Raw genomic sequence first — 18,477 nt, 5'->3', positions numbered from 1 at the left:
TGTAACAAACGTACCACACTAATGCAAAATGTTAATAAAAGACCGGGGGTGGGGAACATATGGGGGTATTTGGGAATGCTTGCTCCCTACCTTTTGCTCATCTTTCTTTAAACCTAAAACTTTTGTAAAAAAAATAAAGCCTATTAATCAAAAGACAACAAGAAAATAAAGTGATGGCGATAAAAATTGCAGCTGCTTTTCCAGATATGATACCTTTATTTACTACAATATATAAACCAACCTCCAGTACCTAATAAGCAGACAATTTTTTTAAAATACATGAATTGTAAAATGGGATCTGGATTTCTCACTTTCAAAAGGAATTTGGGATTTACAAGTCTAAAATAAATCTTATAATGTTGTATTACATTATTATGCAGCTTAGACAGACAGATATACAGTAATAAAGATATACACCCATTTCTATATATAGATATAGATGTCTGTTTGTACATCTTCTGGCTCTATCTTCTGGGAGGGTCTGTAAACACATCAAAAAAGTAATAAACATACCTAGTCCCCTAATCTTGTTTTTAAATACAATTATGTACTAGATGCAATCGAAGTTCCTTGAGGAAGCAAATGACTTTTATTCAGGCAGGGAAACTACAAGATGTAAAAAGAATTTTATTTATTTGATGCCTGTGCCAAACAGTATAAGAAGGCCCAAGAATGACTGCGGACATGTCTAAAGAATACAGAGCACTTACTGAGAAAGTTCATAGAGGCCGAATCTGGGACACTCTGGGCACCAAAAGAAAGAATAGTAATAGATAATAACACATTGAATAAAATAAAAATCTTTATCAATTCATACTGACGTAAGTGAACATACAACTTGGGATATTTATATGGAAAAACATTAGCAAACCACCATATGGTAATCATCATAGTAATAACTGTTTCTCACAAGAATTATCAATGGATGCTAAAACTAGTGTAAATATTTCCGTTAAAAAGAATTCATTTGAATCAGTTCTAATGAGATGGATGAAACTGGAGCCCATTATACAGAGTGAAGTAAGTCAGAAAGATAAAGAACATTACAGTATACTAACACATATATACGGAATTTAGATAGATGGTGGCGATAACCCTATATGCAAAACAGAAAAAGAGACACAGAAATACAGAACAGACTTTTGAACTCTGGGGGAGAACGTGAGGGTGGGATGTTTTGAAAGAACAGCATGTATATTATCTATGGTGAAACGGACCACCAGCCCAGGTGGGATACATGAGTCAGGTGCTCGGGCCTGGTGCACTGGGAGGACCCTGAGGAGTCGGGTGGGGAGGGAGGTGGGAGGGGGGATCGGGATGGGGAATACGTGTAACTATATGGCTGATTCATGCCAATGTATGACAAAACCCACTGAAATGTTGTAAAGTGATTGGCCTCCAACTAATAAAATAATATTAAAAAAAAAAAAAAAAAAAGAAGTTGGGATTACAAGCAAAAAAAAAAAAAATAAAAAAAATAAAAAATAAAACTAGTGTAAAATATATGGAGTCTAGAAAGTGCTACTGATGAACCTATCTGGCAGGGCAGCACTGGAGATGCAGACAGGGAGAAGAGACTTATGGAGATGAGGGAGGGAGAAAGTGGGATGAATGGAGAGAGTTGCATGGAAACATATGCAATTACCACCCGTAAAATAGTTAGCCAATGGGAATTTGCTGTATTTCTCAAGGAGGACCTCGAGGTCCACAATGGAGTGGGAAGTGGGAGGGAGGTTCAAGAGAGTGGGGACATGTATCTACCTATGGCTGATTCATGTTGATGTATGGCAGAAACCAACACAATATTGTAAGGCGATTATCTTTCAGTTAAAAATAATTTCTTTAAAAAATTTAATGAGAAACTATGTTTACATAAGCTAAAAGTATCCCCCACAAGGTTATTATTTTAAAAAGAAAAATTGTATCTTTACAGAGGAGAAACCTGAAAACACTTTAACCATTACTTTAACCAAAATATAAAGTTAAACTCTACAGAATGTTCACAGCAGCCTCACTCACAATAGCCCAAAGTGAAAACAACCCAACAACTGTCCATCAACTGATGAGTGCATTAACAATATGTGGTATATTCATACAATGGAATATTATCCAGCCATTACAAAGAATCAAGTGCAGAAATATACTATAGCATGGACAAACCTTGAAAAAATTATCCTAAATGAAAGAAGCCAGATGCAAAAGGTCAAATACTGTGTATTTCATTTACATGAAATACTGAGAATAGATAAAACTATAGAGACAGAAACTCGATTAGTGGTTTCCAAGAGATGGAGGGAAAGGGTAGAGGAAGGTACAGTTCTTTTAGGGGAGAAGGAAATATTCTGAGATTAGTGATGGCAGCATAACATTATCAATAAACAAAAACCACTGAATTATAAACTTTAAAAGGTTAAAATGGAGAATTTTATGGCACAAGACTATTATTTTTTCAAAAAAAAAGTCATAGGAGAACGCATTTTACTGTTCTGCCAAAATGCAAACTCTGAATATAATCATGAGGAAACATAAGACACACTACTTTTTTAGTATTTCTAAGTATAGTTGAAATCTTTTTTAAGTTGAAAAAATTGGAAAAAAAAATGCCAAATTTATCATTACAGCTGTAAGTTGTAAATGATAATGTTTTGTATGTCCCTTATGTGTTAAAACATACTGTGCTTTTATTATTGCATTTTAAAGGAACACAATAATAAAGAAAACAACTTCAACAACAGGACAAAAAAATCTGAGGTTTCTACTGTTACAGAAAAGCCTTGACACAGAAGAAAAATGAAGATGTGAGCTCCTGCTACAAGCTCTACAAACATGTACATGCAAAAAACATTATGAGACATCTCATTTAACGAGGCTAGGAAATGGAGACCCTAATGGCCCTGGTACCCAAAATCATTACAGCAAATTTAAAGTCTCTTAGCAAAGGATAATACCAATGAATAAAACATCCTAAAATACAAAAGGAATCATTTTTGAAAAATGAGAATTTCTACAAATACAGGATGTTTTCAATAATGCTTCTGTGGTACTATATTAAACTCTCAAAAAAATCTCTGAAATCACATATGCTTGAAATATATTTTCATAATGTTAATCTGGTTACATGAAATGCTTTCCTATAGCTTCTTAAATTTGTTATAATGAGAGCTATTTTTACATTAGAGTATTCAAAGCTGACTCAATGGACATGAGTTTGAGAAAACTCTGGGAGACCATGATGGAAAGGGAAGTTTGGCAGGCTGCAGTCCATAGGGTCACGAAGAGTCAGACAGACTGAGCGACTCAAAAGCAACAATTCAAAGCTACTTTATTGAACTGTCAAGATTTTGTGATTCCTCTAAAAATGTACCTGTCAGAGGTTTTGGAAAAGTGATACAAGACAATTTCACAAATATGTTATTAGTTAGTTAATAGTATTCTGCTAAATACTGATGAACGTGATATTGGTGCTGTTTATCCTTGAAAATTTCTCTGCAAAATGAGTGTCTGAAATATAGTATATTTGTATACTATATTTATATATATTGTATTTATGGAAAAGTGAGGGTCACTCAGTTGTGTCCAACTGTTTGCAACCCCGTGGACTGCAGTCTGCCTGGCTCCTCTGTCCATGGAATTCTCCAGGCCAGAATACTGGAGTGGGTAGCCGTTCCCTTCTCCAGGGGATCTTCCCGAACCAGGGATCAAACCCAGGTCTCCCATATCGCAGGCGGACTCTTTATGCTCTGAGCCACCAGGGAAGCCCACTATATTTATAGTATATATAAATATACTATAGTATATACTATATATTGTATATTTATAGTATGGTATATATAGTATATATTATATATACTATATATACCATACTATATACAATATGTACCATACTATAAATATATATACTATAGTATATAATATACGCCATACTATAAATATACTATATATTTATAGTATGGTATATAGTAGTATACTATATTTGCATGCCTAATGCATTTGTTGAATATATAGCTAGAACACTATTTCATAGGATATATATATCACATATGTGTATGAATGTATTCAAATCTAGCAGAAACTGTCAACAGGTTTTTCAGAATGCTTCTACCAAGTTATACACACTTGGATAAACAACCTTATAAATTTTAACCGTCTAGGTGGATGTGTGGAAAAGACTTTCAGCTTTGTTCTTCTAAAAGCTAGTTTTAGCTATGATTGATTCTTTGAATTTTCATATAAATTTTAAAATAGGCATGTCAATTTCTAAAAAAAAAATATTACTTTCTGCAATTATGTTTTGGGATTACATTAAATCTAAAGATCAATTAGGACAGAATAGATATCTCTACAATACTGAGTATTTCAATTAATTATCATAATACATTGGGTTGACCAAAAAGTTCAGTGGGGTTTTTCTGTAGCAAATTATGGAAAAGCCCAAATGAACTTTCTGGCCAACCCTGTACCTTCCATTTACTTAGGCCTTCAATTTCTCATAAGGTTTTTGAGTTTTTTATGTAAAGATCCTGCATATATGTCAGGACATTAACTTCTCAGGTTTTTGACATCCTGATCTTATATTAATTTTAAATTATCATTTTTCAATTGTTCCTGGTATATAGAATTACATTTTCCTTATATTGACCTTATATCAAGCAAACTATTACCCATGTATCTTTTATATTTTGTTATTCCCTTTTACTTTAATTGTATTATTGCACTGTGTGGATATTCCAATACAATGGTGAATAGAAACAGTGACAGTAACCACTCTTTATTCATTCCTAACTTTAAAGGGAAATTTTTCAACATTACACTGTAATGTTTGCAATAAAGTTTTTCTTTTATTGCATGAATAATTTACTTCTATTCCTACTGCATTAGAGGTTTTTCATGAATAGAAGTTAAATTTTATCTAAACATCCTATGCATTGTTTGAGAAAAATACATGCCTTTATTTCTTTATTCTTTTAATGTGTTAATTATTATTTTATGAAACTTTATCTAATCTTTTATTCTTAAAGTGAACCCAAATAATATATTATTTTTTCCATAAATTGCTGGATTCACCTGATTTTTATATCTATTTTAATGAAAAAGATAACACTATAATTTCCTTAGCTGTAATATCTTTTTCATATTTTTGTCTCAAGGTTTTGCTACCCCATAAAATTGCGAAATAATTATTTCTGTTCTATGAAAATTTGTGAATGATGGTGTTATTACTTAAATACATACTTCTTAAATGTCTGGGCACAATCATGAATAAAGTTATCTGGGCCTGGAGAATTTGGGGTTTTATTTTGTCTTGCTTTGTGTTTGTTTCTTTAAGGGAAGAGAATTTCAAGCATAGACTCTATTTCTTTGTTATAAGATTATTTCAATTTTCTGTCTTTTCATGCGTCAATTCTAGTAAGTTTCATTTTTCTAGATATTTGACATGGCTCATTTAATTTTTTTAAAGTTACTCTCATACAGTTGCTTAACATGTTCATTTATTATCATTTAACGTCTATAATGTCCATTTTAATTCTGAAAATTGGTTATTTGAGTACTCAGCCATCCCTCAGTATCTGTGGGAAATTGGTTCCAGAAGCCTCACCAATAACAAAACCCACAGATGCTCAAGACCCTTACATAAAATGGCATATAACCTATACACATCCTCCTGTATAATCTGAGTCATTTCTAGATTACTTATAACACCCAATACAATGTAAACACTATGTAAACTGCTGTGAACACAACGTAAATGCTATGCAAGTAGCTGCTGGTGCGTGACAAATTCAAGCTCTGTTTGCTTTTTTGAACTTTTTTTTAATAACTTCAATCCATTATTGCTTGAATCCACACATATAGAAAGCCAACTGTGATCTCTGTTTCTAAATCTGGGTGGGGATCTATCTCCACAACCACCCACCTTTGCTGAATTTTGGTGGCTGTATCTCTATCACATGTTTGTTTTCTATTTCACACTAATTTGTGCTCTATCTCCTACTGTGTTTCCTCTACCTTTATTCGTTTTATTCTTCCTTTGAAATTAATCTGCTGCTTATTTTCTGACTTCTTGAGGTTAAGCTTAGACCAACTGATTTTCAGGCTTTTTAAAATATTTTCTAATAAATGCATTTAAAGTTATAAATGTCTTCATTGGCAGCATCATAATCTTGTGCTATTATTCAGCACAAATGTTTTCTAATTTTCTGCATAATTTAGTTAACCAATTTTAAGGAGTTTATTAATTACAGACATCCTGGAGTTTTTTTCTAGTTACTTTTTATTTATTTCACTGTGTTTAATTACTTTGTATGATTTCACTCTTTTTAAATTTCTTTAGACTTGCATTAAAACCCAGTATATGGTAAATTTTAGAAAAATGTTCCCTATGTACTTAAGAACAACATACATTCTGCAGTCATAAGATAATACACACTCATATACCAAAAAACCCCAAAATTATAAATTGAGCTTTTCAAATCTTTTCTATCTTTACTGGGTTTTCGTCTTCAAGTACTATCAGTTACCAAAATAACTGGGTTTAAAACATCATATTATGATTTGTCCCATCTTCTGTCAGTTTTGCTTTACTTAATATAGAGTTATAAGGTACATTTAAATTCAGAACTATTATATTTTTCAGGCATATGCTTGACTTAAATTATTATTTGTCTGATAGTAGTATAATTATACCAACATTCTTTCATTTCGTGATTGCATAATATGTACCTTTCTTCCACCCTTTACTTTCAATTGCTCTAAATACCTTTATACTTTTTGTATATTTTCTAAGAAGCATATGGCTAGGCTTTAATTTTTATACCCAGTCTAAAAGTCTTTAGCTTTTGATTGGAATATTTAGTCTCTTACATTTAGTGTAACTGGAATATTTACTTCCTCACTTTTAGTGTAATTATGACATATTTGGAGTTAATTAAACCATCTTCCCTTACATTTGTCCCAATTTTACTTTGTTCCGTTTCCATTCCTTTCTTGTTTTCTTCCAAATGCATTAAGTAGTCTTCTCATTTTTCCCTCTACTCACTTGCTTTATTGTTACCTAATGATTACAATATAAATTCCTAACTATTTATGTCCACTTTAAATTAGTTTTCTAATTAATTCCCATATAACACCAAGACCTTAGAAACACTGAACAACATTTACCCTTCTTCCTGACTTATGTGCTGCTATTACCAAGCATTTAAATTTTGATATATTTAAGCCTCTATTACCATTATGAAAGTGAAAGTGAAGTAGCTCAGTCATGTCTGACTCTCTGCAACCCCATGGACTGTAGCCTACCAGGCTCCTCTGTCCTTGGAATTTTCCAAGCAAGAGTACTGGAATAGGTTGTCATTTCCTTCTCCAGGGGATCTTCCCAACCCAGGGATCGAACCCAAGTCTCTGAGCCACCAGGGAAGCAATTACCATGAAACCATCTTCCTTTATATTTGTCCCAATTTTACTTTGCTCCTTTTCCATTCCTTTCTTGTTTTCTTCCAAATGCATTAAGTGGTCTTCTCATTTTTCCCTCTATCCACTTGTTGGACATAGAGGGCTTTTTTATAATTACCATTATACTATTTCACAATAAATAATCACTTAGATTTACCCTTCCCATTTCTCTATTCCCTCCAGTATCCAGGATTATTTTTCTTCTACTTCAAAAGAATTTTCTTTATTTATTCAGTACTTTCTGTATTACAGATCTGCTATTGTCAAATTCAATTCTTGTTTTTCTGAAAAGTCTATTCTTTGTTTTGGTTTTTTAAGGGTTTTTCACTGGGTAATTTTGGACAGATGATTATCTTCCTTCAGCCATTTGAAGACACCATGTCTTCTAGATTCCATTTTTCCAGTTAAAAATATATCAGTTGTCAGTCTTAGTGTTGCTCCTTTAAAGAGAATATGTCTTTTCCCCCGCTGGTGGGTTTTCTCACTCTATTTGGGTTTTCATCAGTTTTACAATGATATTTCTAAGTGTATGTTTCTTTGTACTCACCCCTTCATACTCATGGAATTTCCTCAATTTGTAGGTGGACATCTTTTGTCACTTTTGAAAATTCTCAGGCATTTGAGACTTCAAATAGTGCTCTACATTATTTTCTCAATCCTCTTATGGGCTTCAATCACATGCATGTTACAATACTTCCACATGTCCCTCATATTTCTTTCCCTCTTTTATTTTTCATTCTGTCTTTCCTCATTTCAATATGACCCATCTTCTGTTTCAGTAACCTCCCCCTCAGCTATGTCTAACCTGCTGTTAAACATATCCAAAGAATTTGTAAATAATCAATTTCCCAATTCTATAATTTCTACTCGATTATTTAGTAATCAAGTTAGTATAAGTTTCCAGTTGTCTGCCAATATTTTCCTACCTTTAATTCCTTGATCATAAAATCCTAATTATTTTATAGTTTCTTTATGAAACCACCATTATCCTATTGGTATATTTCAAATGGCTGGGGTTTTTTTTCATGACTTTTCTTTTTCTAAGACTTATTATTTTTTGTTCTGCAACACATATTGTAAATGAACTAATTTGAGCCTCTGTATGATACTATTTTACTCAAGAGAGGATTTACTTTTGCTGTCACCAATTTAGGCCATGGGCAGATCACCATAATCCAATCAAAGACCATGATGTTTCAAAGATAAACTTATCCTCACTCTTAGTTTAGAACCTCAGGGACCAGAGTACATCATAAGGATGTAATAAGATCTCTCTTCCTTGGCACACCTAGAAATACAATTTGGTCCTCCATATTGATTGACAAAAGTTCTGCTCAGTTTCTCAGGAAGTTTTTAGGATTCACAACTGTCTCAAGAACAACAGTTGTACAAAATGCCAGTCATACTTCCTTTGTCATTTACCTCTCCTAAATCTTGACCAATATATTCTTACTGCCTTTATAGCCCTCTCATGCCTTAAAAAGAGGTAATTTCTAAATTTTCTAAGTGAAAATTATAGTCCAGAATAATCAACTTCACCACTGAAAAATAATTTCTCCAAATACACATTTTCTAAAAGTTCAGCAAAGTAGCCTATCTACTAAAATATAATACTGCATTTTATTTAAACTAAAAACAAAAAATTTAAATTAGCAAAGCTACTCAAAGGAAAAGTCTTCATTTTCTTTAATTCTTTCTTTTTTTTCAAGTAAAGTAAAAATTAGAATATATGGTGTGAAAGTGAAGGGGACAGAACAAATCACAATTCAGTGGAAAACTGTATTTCATTTAAAAATATAGTTAATTTCATTTAAGTTTAAAAGAACGTTAAGTACCTCAGAACAAAAAACTGGTCACTTTCCAGATCTTAGAAAAGAAAATGAGTACAACAAAAAGAATCTAATAAAAGAGTGAATATATGCTAGAAATACAATTTGGTCCTCCATATTGATTGACTTTGCTGTACACTTAAAACTAACATGCCACTGTAAATCAACTATACTTCAACAAAAACTTTTAAAAAGAAATAACTGCCAAAATTTTTCCAAATATAATAAAAACTTTATATAAAAACAATGTATGACAAAACCCACTGAAATGTTGTGAAGTAATTGGCCTCCAACTAATAAAATAAAAATTTAAAAAAAAAAAATAAATAAATAAATAAAAATAAAAAATAGCATATTGGTCAATAAAACTCATATACATAGAAAAATCAATAAATGAAAAATTAATATTTTAAACATAAAGAAAAAATTATGGCTGTGAATAAGCAATTCACTAAACAGAAAACACAAGTGCAAATGAACACATAAAAATATGCTTATTCACTATAACAATCAGGATATGCACATTAAAATATCAGTAAAATACCATTCACATCCATTGCACTGGCAAAAGGAAATTATCCTCATAATTATCAAGCATTGGTGGGACTATGGAGAAACAAGAACAGTGATACCCTGCTGGAGGAAGTGGTACATTACCACAGTGACTCGAAAAGCAATCAGGCTTGCTAAATGTGTCCTAAAGATGAGGATGTGAACATCCTCAGATACAGCAATTTCACTTTTAGATATGCACCCTAGAGAAGCTCTTGCTTATGTAAAATGACTGATTCAAGATGTACCTTGTAGTATTATTTATAACAACAATAAAATAAAATTTACCTAAATGTCACAGCTTTGTATTTCACAGGAAATTAGATGATGAAACTGAAGAAATGCTTTTAAAATTTACAACTGACTATAAAATATGACTGTAAAGATGAACAAATCTCAGTACAGATAATGTCAAAACTCAAAAGATATATTGGTAAGAAAACTGCTCTTCTGAACTGCACACAGTATCAGCACTTATGAGTGATTTATACAGAACAAGACTATCCACAGGACTGGAAAATACTGTAAGTCAATCATTTACTGTAAAGATGGCTACACAGAAAATGTATTACGTAGTGCCTTTGCTACATAATAGAATATCATTAGTTGAAAAAAGATGGAAAAAAGTCAAGAATACCTCCTTGAAAATATTTAATAAACACCACTACTATACAAATATAAAATAGAACAGTGCCCAATTTTCCCATCATACTTCAGCCCAATCTACTCACCAAGTCTTTGGGTTGACTTCATACTTGTAAAGGTCATCTACCAATCCATATTTGTTGCCTGGTAATGCTTTATAGCCTCCATGAACATAAATGGACTTTGTTATTTCATCATACACACTGGTATGGCCATATCCCCCTTGAACAATAGCTCCTTTAGTTTCTGGAACAAGCCAAGTATTTGATGCTATAAGAGAAAGAAGATAAAATGCGAACTTAAATAGTATTTTTAAAAAACTAATATACCACCAAACTACCAGCTAGTTCATTCTAATACCACATTTTATGAGTAAAGCATATCTAATAATAATTTAATTTTTTTAAAAAGTATTAAATATGTGCTAGTTACTATGTTGAGTGCTATAAGACCGAAGGTGAGTAAAACTGGTCTCTTCGTAGATTTTAATTAAACTTTGAAATATTGACATCAAATTTTTTGTATGTGCAAGAAAAAACTAAACCTTATTCTCACACATATTTCTGTATCTGTAAATAACCCTGAAAAAAGAAAGATTTAATAAAAGTTCATGAGAGGTTGTTACATTACAGGCTGAGTTAGTCATCGACATTATAAAAACTAAAAAGATAAGACTCTTGGCTTCACAATTTTGAGCACTGAGCTACATGCTTTTCTCTCTTGGTTATGAGTCTCACTATCCTGTCTAAGAGTCCTTTGTATTACTGATAAAAACCTAAAATTACATTCCCAAGACTCATTTGACAGCTGTGTTACCATCAGTTTCCAGGAATGAAAGTACTTGGGAGAGGACAGAGGCAAAGGGAAGCCAGACACTCTCCTTTCCTTCTTCTCTAGCAGCAGGAGCAGGCAGGGGCTACGGGGCCTGAGTGGCGGTTTTACAGCGAGGGAAGCAGGCGCGGCACCTGCGCAGGGCCAGAAGCAGCATCCCCTGTAAGCAGCTCACTTACACACGTGGTCCTAAGTTCCAGCCTGGGTATGCAGCAGCTCCAGATTCCTGACTAATTCCCTCATGTTGGTGTCTCTAGTGCTACTGTAATTCACTCCCTAGTTTAAGTCCCATTCCACTTGATACATCTAGAAGGGACTCTCGTTTCTATAGCAAATTCACTGACACAAGTTCTAACCATATGCAAGGCATGCTTTTGCAAATATGCAAATGAAAAAATACATATCTTTTGGCCTTAAAGGAATTTATAAAGAGCAACCATACAGAAATCTGTTATTAGTCTTTAAATATCCAATCATATCACACTTGCATCTTCCTTCTAACTCTGTCACCTAAACTTTGGCATCCTAGACAGCTCATTGAAATACTCAAAGCAAGTAACAGAAAATAAAGATGATGCTGAAAAATTATTTACATTCACACAATTTTAAGGTAGTAAAGAATATGATACTTCATCAATCATAAAAACAGTCATAAAGGAAGTATCAGAAAGGATTTGTTAAAGTCAATTTTACTCAGAGAAAACTAAACATATTTAAAGAAATTTCAGAGTATTCTTGTAACTAATGGGTGTTCCTTTAATATTCTTAAACCACTTATTACAGCTATATACAGCCAAACTGCAAGTTTTCATGTTTTTATACATTCTCTTTTAATAAAAAAGATAAAACTACTTCTTACTAAAAAATATTGTGGCAATAAAGAGGTATATAATGCAACAGTTAATGTTACCTTCTCCCCTACCCCACTATCTAGAGGTATTTTTCACAAATGATTATGTTCAGGTTATTTTGAAACTACAGTTCTGAATATTGTATTACAACAGACAGGACAAATTTATATGACTTACATGTACATACATATCTATAAATATTTGTACCAAAAAATCATGCCACTTTACAACTATATTTTCACTTAACAAAACATCTGGGCATCTTTTCACATCTCATTTATTGCTTTCACTTTCATTAGCTAAATTCTATTGTATTGATGATAACTTAAACAATCCTACATTGTGACTCATTCGAGTTTCAGTTTGTTCTTAAAAACAAGGATGCAATAAGCAACCTGGCAATCAGCTATAGCATCATTATCTAGAGTATACATTATGTCTCAGGGAGTATCTCACTAGTTCATTTGATAATATGAAACCTTTGAAAGTTTACTATTGCTATCTTTTCTTTACAACTAAGGAAATTTAGGGTTAAAAAAATTAACACACCAAATGTTTAAAAGTTGGCATAGACTAATTTCTCTCTCTCCTTCCCACTAATAAACCCAGTAAACAGTCCCAAAGAAAGCCACAGGAGAAATACGAAAGGTGTAAGGAGGAATGCTGATTCTTAGGGGCTCCAAGACTATCGGATGGATATCTCATTACCTCCGACCCAAAGAAGGCTAGTCAGCTCAGCATATCTCAACTCATAACCCAGCAATAAAAAGCAACTCAGACTGGCTTATTCCTCCTGCAAATTGAAGAGGAACCCCCATGGATAGCCCCAGATGTCACCAGCAGCACCAGCAAGAGGGACTCACCAAACACTGCTTACAACAAGCAGACAGCAGAAGAGTTCCACTTTCCCTAAAGGCCTGAGATTGGAAGGGAGATCCCACCACAAGGTCTTAATGCTAAACCTAAACAGTGTGACTAACCTGCTAAAATAGAAGATTTAAGTAAGACTCAAAGACTCCCAATATAAAAGCCAAAATGTCCAAGATACTAAAAAAAAAAAAAAAAAAAAAAAAAAAAATCACTTGTCATGTTGGGAACCAGATCAGTCAAGCGACACTCTTACAACAAGCAACTACGAGTTCTCTTGAAACAACAAATCTCAGCAAAAAATAAAAAAATAAAAAGGGGGTGAGGAGACAAAGGAAGGAAAGAAGGAAGAGAGGGAGGGAAGGAGTGAGGAGGGAAGGAAGGAAGAAAGGAAAATACAGGAACAAATATGAGTTAACTGGACAGACTCAGTAGTAGAGATGACAGAGGACAGAATCAGTAGACTTGAGGATATAGCAGTAAAATGTACCCAATCTGAACACCAGAGAAAATAAACTAAAAAAAAAAAAATCAACAGTCTAAGAAACCTTTGGGACAGTAACAATTGGTCGAACATTTGTACCACTGGAATCCCACAAGAAGAGAAGAAAGAGAACGGAGCTGAAAGAGCTATTTTTAAAAATGGTGGCTGAAAACATCCAAAGTGTGTATAAGACATAAATATACAGACTTTCCTGGCAGTTGGGTAGTTAAGACTCAGCACTTCAATGTTTCCACTGCAGGTGGTGTGGGCTGAATTCCTGGTCAGGGAACTAAGATCACACATGCCATGTGGCACAGCCAAAATAATTTTTTTTTAGTTAAAAAGAAAAGCTAAACTAAATTAAAAGACTTTGAAATCTGTGGCCCTCTCCTTAAAGGATGGCTTAAGAAAATTCTTCAGACAAATGAAAATGACAAAAGAATATTGGAACATCAGGAAAAAACAACAAAACAGATATGTGAGTACACACAATAAACTCTCCTCCTCTTTCAGACTTACAAATAATATATGATGAAGGAAACAAAAACTATAACATCATCTGACACTCACGACAATGATATTTAGAAGTGGGGAAAGTGAGGGATGTAAATCAAAGCAAAGTTTTCATGTTTCACTTGATGTGGTAAAATGTTGATACTAGTAGACAGACAAGTCACTTATGTATATTTTAATACCCAAAACAACCTCTAAGAAAACTATACAGAGAAATACACTCACAAACACTATAAATAAATCAAGACTGAATTCTAAAACTTGTTAAGTTAACCCATGAGAAACAAGTGAAGAGAAACAGAGGCACAAAAAACAGGAAACAAATAAAATAGCAGACTTAGGCACTAACATATCAAAGTTACCTTAAATTAAATGATCCATTTATGACATTCTTAAAATTATAAGATTATATAAAGAACAGATCAGTGACTATCAAGGGTTAGGACGGGATGGGAAAGGAATAAGGGTATTTGGGAGATGTTGTTGCTGTTGTTGTCTAGTCACTGAGTTGTATCTCACTCTTTTGCAACCCCAAGGACTGTAGCCTACCAGGTTCCTCTGTCCATGGGATTTTCCAGACAAGAATACTGGAGTGGGTTGCCATTTCCTTCTCCAGGGGATCTTTGACCCAGGGATCAAACCCACGTTTCCTGGGCTGCAGGAGGTTTCTTTACCACTGAACCATAAAGGAAGTAGGTATGGTCTAAAAAAGATACTGTGAGGGATTCTTGTGTTGACAGACACTACAGTGGTAGATACATGAGACAACATGCAATAAAACTGCCCAGAACTAAATATACACACACATCTACACACGCTACATACACGCACATGCAAATGAGTTCTAGTGAAACTGGAGAAATCTGAACAACATCAGTGGATTGTATCAATGTTAATACCCAGGTTGTGATTCTGTACTATATTTTTGCAAGATGTTTACCACCAAGGAAAACGGCATAAAGGATATACAGGATCACTTTGTTACTTCTTACAAGTGTATATGAATTTACAATTTTCTCAAATTAAAATTTAAATGGAAAAAAATATATCACCCTACTAGCAACGGAAAGTTCATCATGAAATACACTATTGCACTCTACTACTCACTAAATATTTTAAAAAACTAAAAGTGTAAGAGCTATGACACAAGTCTGACACCAAAGTGAGCTACTAAATACCCCTGCAGAATCTCTCAAGGTTTAGTCACCAGCAGTTCAAATAAGAAAGAGTGATATGGTAGTTTCAGATGAAAAATTAAGAAAACAACTTTGTTCAGATATAGGTGATAAACTTGAAATGTAAAATTAATTATGATTACATTCTCATTTTATTCTTACTATTTTTGCATTTGGAAAAGTGCACATAGTACAAGGCTTCATTTTGTCTCAATAAACATTTAAAGTAACAAAATATCAGTCATTTCAGAAAAAGTATTTAAGATTGATACATTATTTGCATATGCATGAATTTTGTTTTTAATTCTGTAATATGCTCTACCACATTCCCAATTTATTAAAAATGAAACACCAATTCATTAAAGAGAAGAGACAATAAATACACAAATACCTGAAACAACAGAATAATTTTGCAAAAGTAAAAAGCAAAAATGACTTATATACACCAGGAGCTCTTTATCAGGCTATGAAGGAAATATTTAGATAGCATTTAACAACCTGGAATAAACAACTTAAAAAGCAGAAGAAAATATTAAAAATGATACTGGATAGCAAGCAGCATAGAATTATCATTTTAAAGAAAAGAGAAACAGGGTGAGCCCTGTGATTGCTCAAACATATGCTGAGGAGAAATTTCTCACCACTGAGCAAAAAGGGGGATTTGACTGCAAACAGATTCTGGTGATCTTACCAGGTTGAGAAAACAAAGATCAGCATTTGAAAGAACAGTCCTACAAGCTAGAATTCACAGGAAATAATACCAGATATGTGGTTTCTATAGAGGGCATGCTCAAGAGATCAGCAGGAATGTTCCAAGTTTTTGCTGAGTACTGATTTGCATGTGCATAAGAGAAAACTACTTAAAGCCATGGAAAGAAGCACCAGAAACTAGTAGGCTGAACCACTCCTGGATCTCAAACAGGGCTGGGAACAATCTGAGCTCCCAGCAGCCACAGAAGATAGACCTCATACTATAGGAGGCATTAGGTAGAGTCCTGAAAAGGAAATGTAATATTGGATGTAAAGGAATGAAATACTGCATTACATTAGCCATAAACTAAAAGTTACTCTGGATCCACTGTAACAGACCTCAGAAGCAATCTCCCAAAATATTTACACTTGAAGTTTAACCCCATGTTAGTATAACATCAAACATTCTTTAAAGGAATACAGCAAAGTTCCCAGCAGTCAACAGAGTAAAAACATACAATATTCAAAATGCATTAAAAAATTAACAAGCATAGAGGCCAAAGAAAACATGATCCATAACAAGAAGAAAAATCAATTGTGACACAGGAATAACAAAGAAGATAGAATTAAAAGAAGAGAATGCTTCAAAAGCTACTGTAAATCCACTCAAATACGTTCAATAGTGTTAGAGAAAATATGAACATGAGATTTTAAAAAAGGCTCAAAAAGAATCCCTGGAAATGAAAAATACATTGAATAGAATTAACACAAGAGTAAGCACTATGGGAAAAAAGAACAATGAAATTTAAAATACTAAAATAGAAACTGTTCAAAATGAAGCACACAAACAAAAACAATGAAAAACAATTAACAGAATATCAGGGACCTGTATAACAACATCAAGTAGTCTAATCTAATATGATAGGAGTTTCAGAAGTATGCCAGTGGCAGACAGAAATAGTGTTGGAAAAGACAGTTTCTCAAAAATAATGACCTCTGTAAATCCATAAGACCAAGAAGATCAATGATATAAAATAGGACAAAATAAAGAAATAAACCCAAGTCAAGGAATAGCATGAAGTGATAAAGATGAATAAGCAGAAAAATAAGAATGCCAGTTGACTCTCAACAGAAACCAAGGAAGGAGGAAGACAAGGAAGTTACACTTTTAAATTAATGAGAAGGGGGGGAAACCATTCACCCAGCACTCTGTACTAAAAAGTAACTATCAAAGTAGAAATCTATATCCCACAAAATATTTTCCAAAAGTGAAAGTGAGTAAAACCTTTTGTAGACAAAGGAAAAAAAAGGAGAGGATATATCATTGAAGACTTGCCCTATTAAAAAAATAACCCCAAAAGTTCTTTAAACTGAATAAAAATTACACTTGAAACTAGACAGAATCTGGATTTGTATAGATGAATGAGGAGTATAAGAAATGGTTGATATATGAGTAAATACTCAAGGTGTCATTTCTCCTTTTCCCTCCCAGTAAATGATGATTAACTGTCCAAACTAAGAACTGTAACAATGTATTATGCTCTTCATAACATACGAGATATGATATAAGCACAAGGGAAAAAAGAGGGAAATGCAGGAATATTATTCTGAGTTTCTGACACTATATGTAAAGTGGTAGAACACTACGTAAAAATAGAATCTGACAAGCTAATATACATATTATCAGCCCTAGAATAACCTTTATAAAAATAAAATTTTAAAGTATAGTTAACAAATTAATAGTCCTACAGATTCAAGGAGCTGAGAAAACCACAAACAGGATAAATTTCATGAAATCCACACCACAATGCAACTGCTGAAAACTAAAAGCACAGAAAACATTTCAGAAGCAGCTACAGAAAAATTAAAAAAAAAAAAACCTACAGGGGAATAACAGCTCAAATGACAGACTTTATCCTAAGAAACTACGAAGGACAGAAGGAAGCAGCCTTGTTGTTCAATCACCAAGTCCTTTTCGATTCGGTGACCCCATGAACTGCAGCATGTCAAGTTTTCCTATCCTTCACTATCTCCCTGAGTTTGCTCAAACTCATGTCCACCGAGTCAGTGATACCATCCATTTTATCCTCTGTCACCCCCTTCTCCTCCTGCCCTCAATCATTCCTAGCATCAGGATCTTTTCCAGTATTGGAGCTTCAGCTTCAACATCAGTCCTTCCAAAGAATATTCTGGGTTGATTCCCTTTATGATTGACTGGTTTGATTTCCTTTATGTCCAAGGGGTTCCCAAGAGTCTTCTCCTGCACCACAATTTGACAGCATCAATTCTTCAGGGCTCAGCCTTCTTTATGGGCCAACCCTCACATCCATACACGACTACAGGAAAAACCATAGCTTTAACTATCTGGACCTTAGTCGGTGAAGTGATGTCTCTTGCTTTCTAACATGCTACCTAGGTTTGTCATAACTTTTCTTCCAAGGAGCAAGCAGGTTTTAATTTCATGGCTGAGTCACTGTCAGCAGTGATTTTGGAGCCCAGGACAATGAAATCTGTCACTGATAACTTTTTCATCTATTTGCCATGAAGTGATGGGACCAAATGCCGTGATCTTCATTTTTTGAATGTTGAGT

General features: G+C 33.5%; 1 protein-coding gene across 3 annotated transcripts in view; it reads right to left on the bottom strand.

The window, feature by feature from the left end:
- ATRNL1 (attractin like 1) overlaps nucleotides 1-18,477 on the bottom strand; it is a 746,492-nt gene that overhangs the window by 635,375 nt on the left and 92,640 nt on the right. For all 3 annotated transcript variants that reach the window (XM_065923396.1, XM_065923397.1, XM_065923398.1), the window contains exon 9: nucleotides 10,562-10,745. In XM_065923396.1, the coding sequence (XP_065779468.1) occupies nucleotides 10,562-10,745 (184 nt within the window). The remainder of the gene's footprint in view (nucleotides 1-10,561; nucleotides 10,746-18,477) is intronic.

The sequence above is a fragment of the Muntiacus reevesi genome, chromosome 2, assembly GCF_963930625.1.
Source record: "Muntiacus reevesi chromosome 2, mMunRee1.1, whole genome shotgun sequence".
In the NCBI taxonomy this organism is placed as follows: Eukaryota; Metazoa; Chordata; class Mammalia; order Artiodactyla; family Cervidae; genus Muntiacus; species Muntiacus reevesi.
This window is presented reverse-complemented; position numbering and strand designations above follow the sequence as displayed.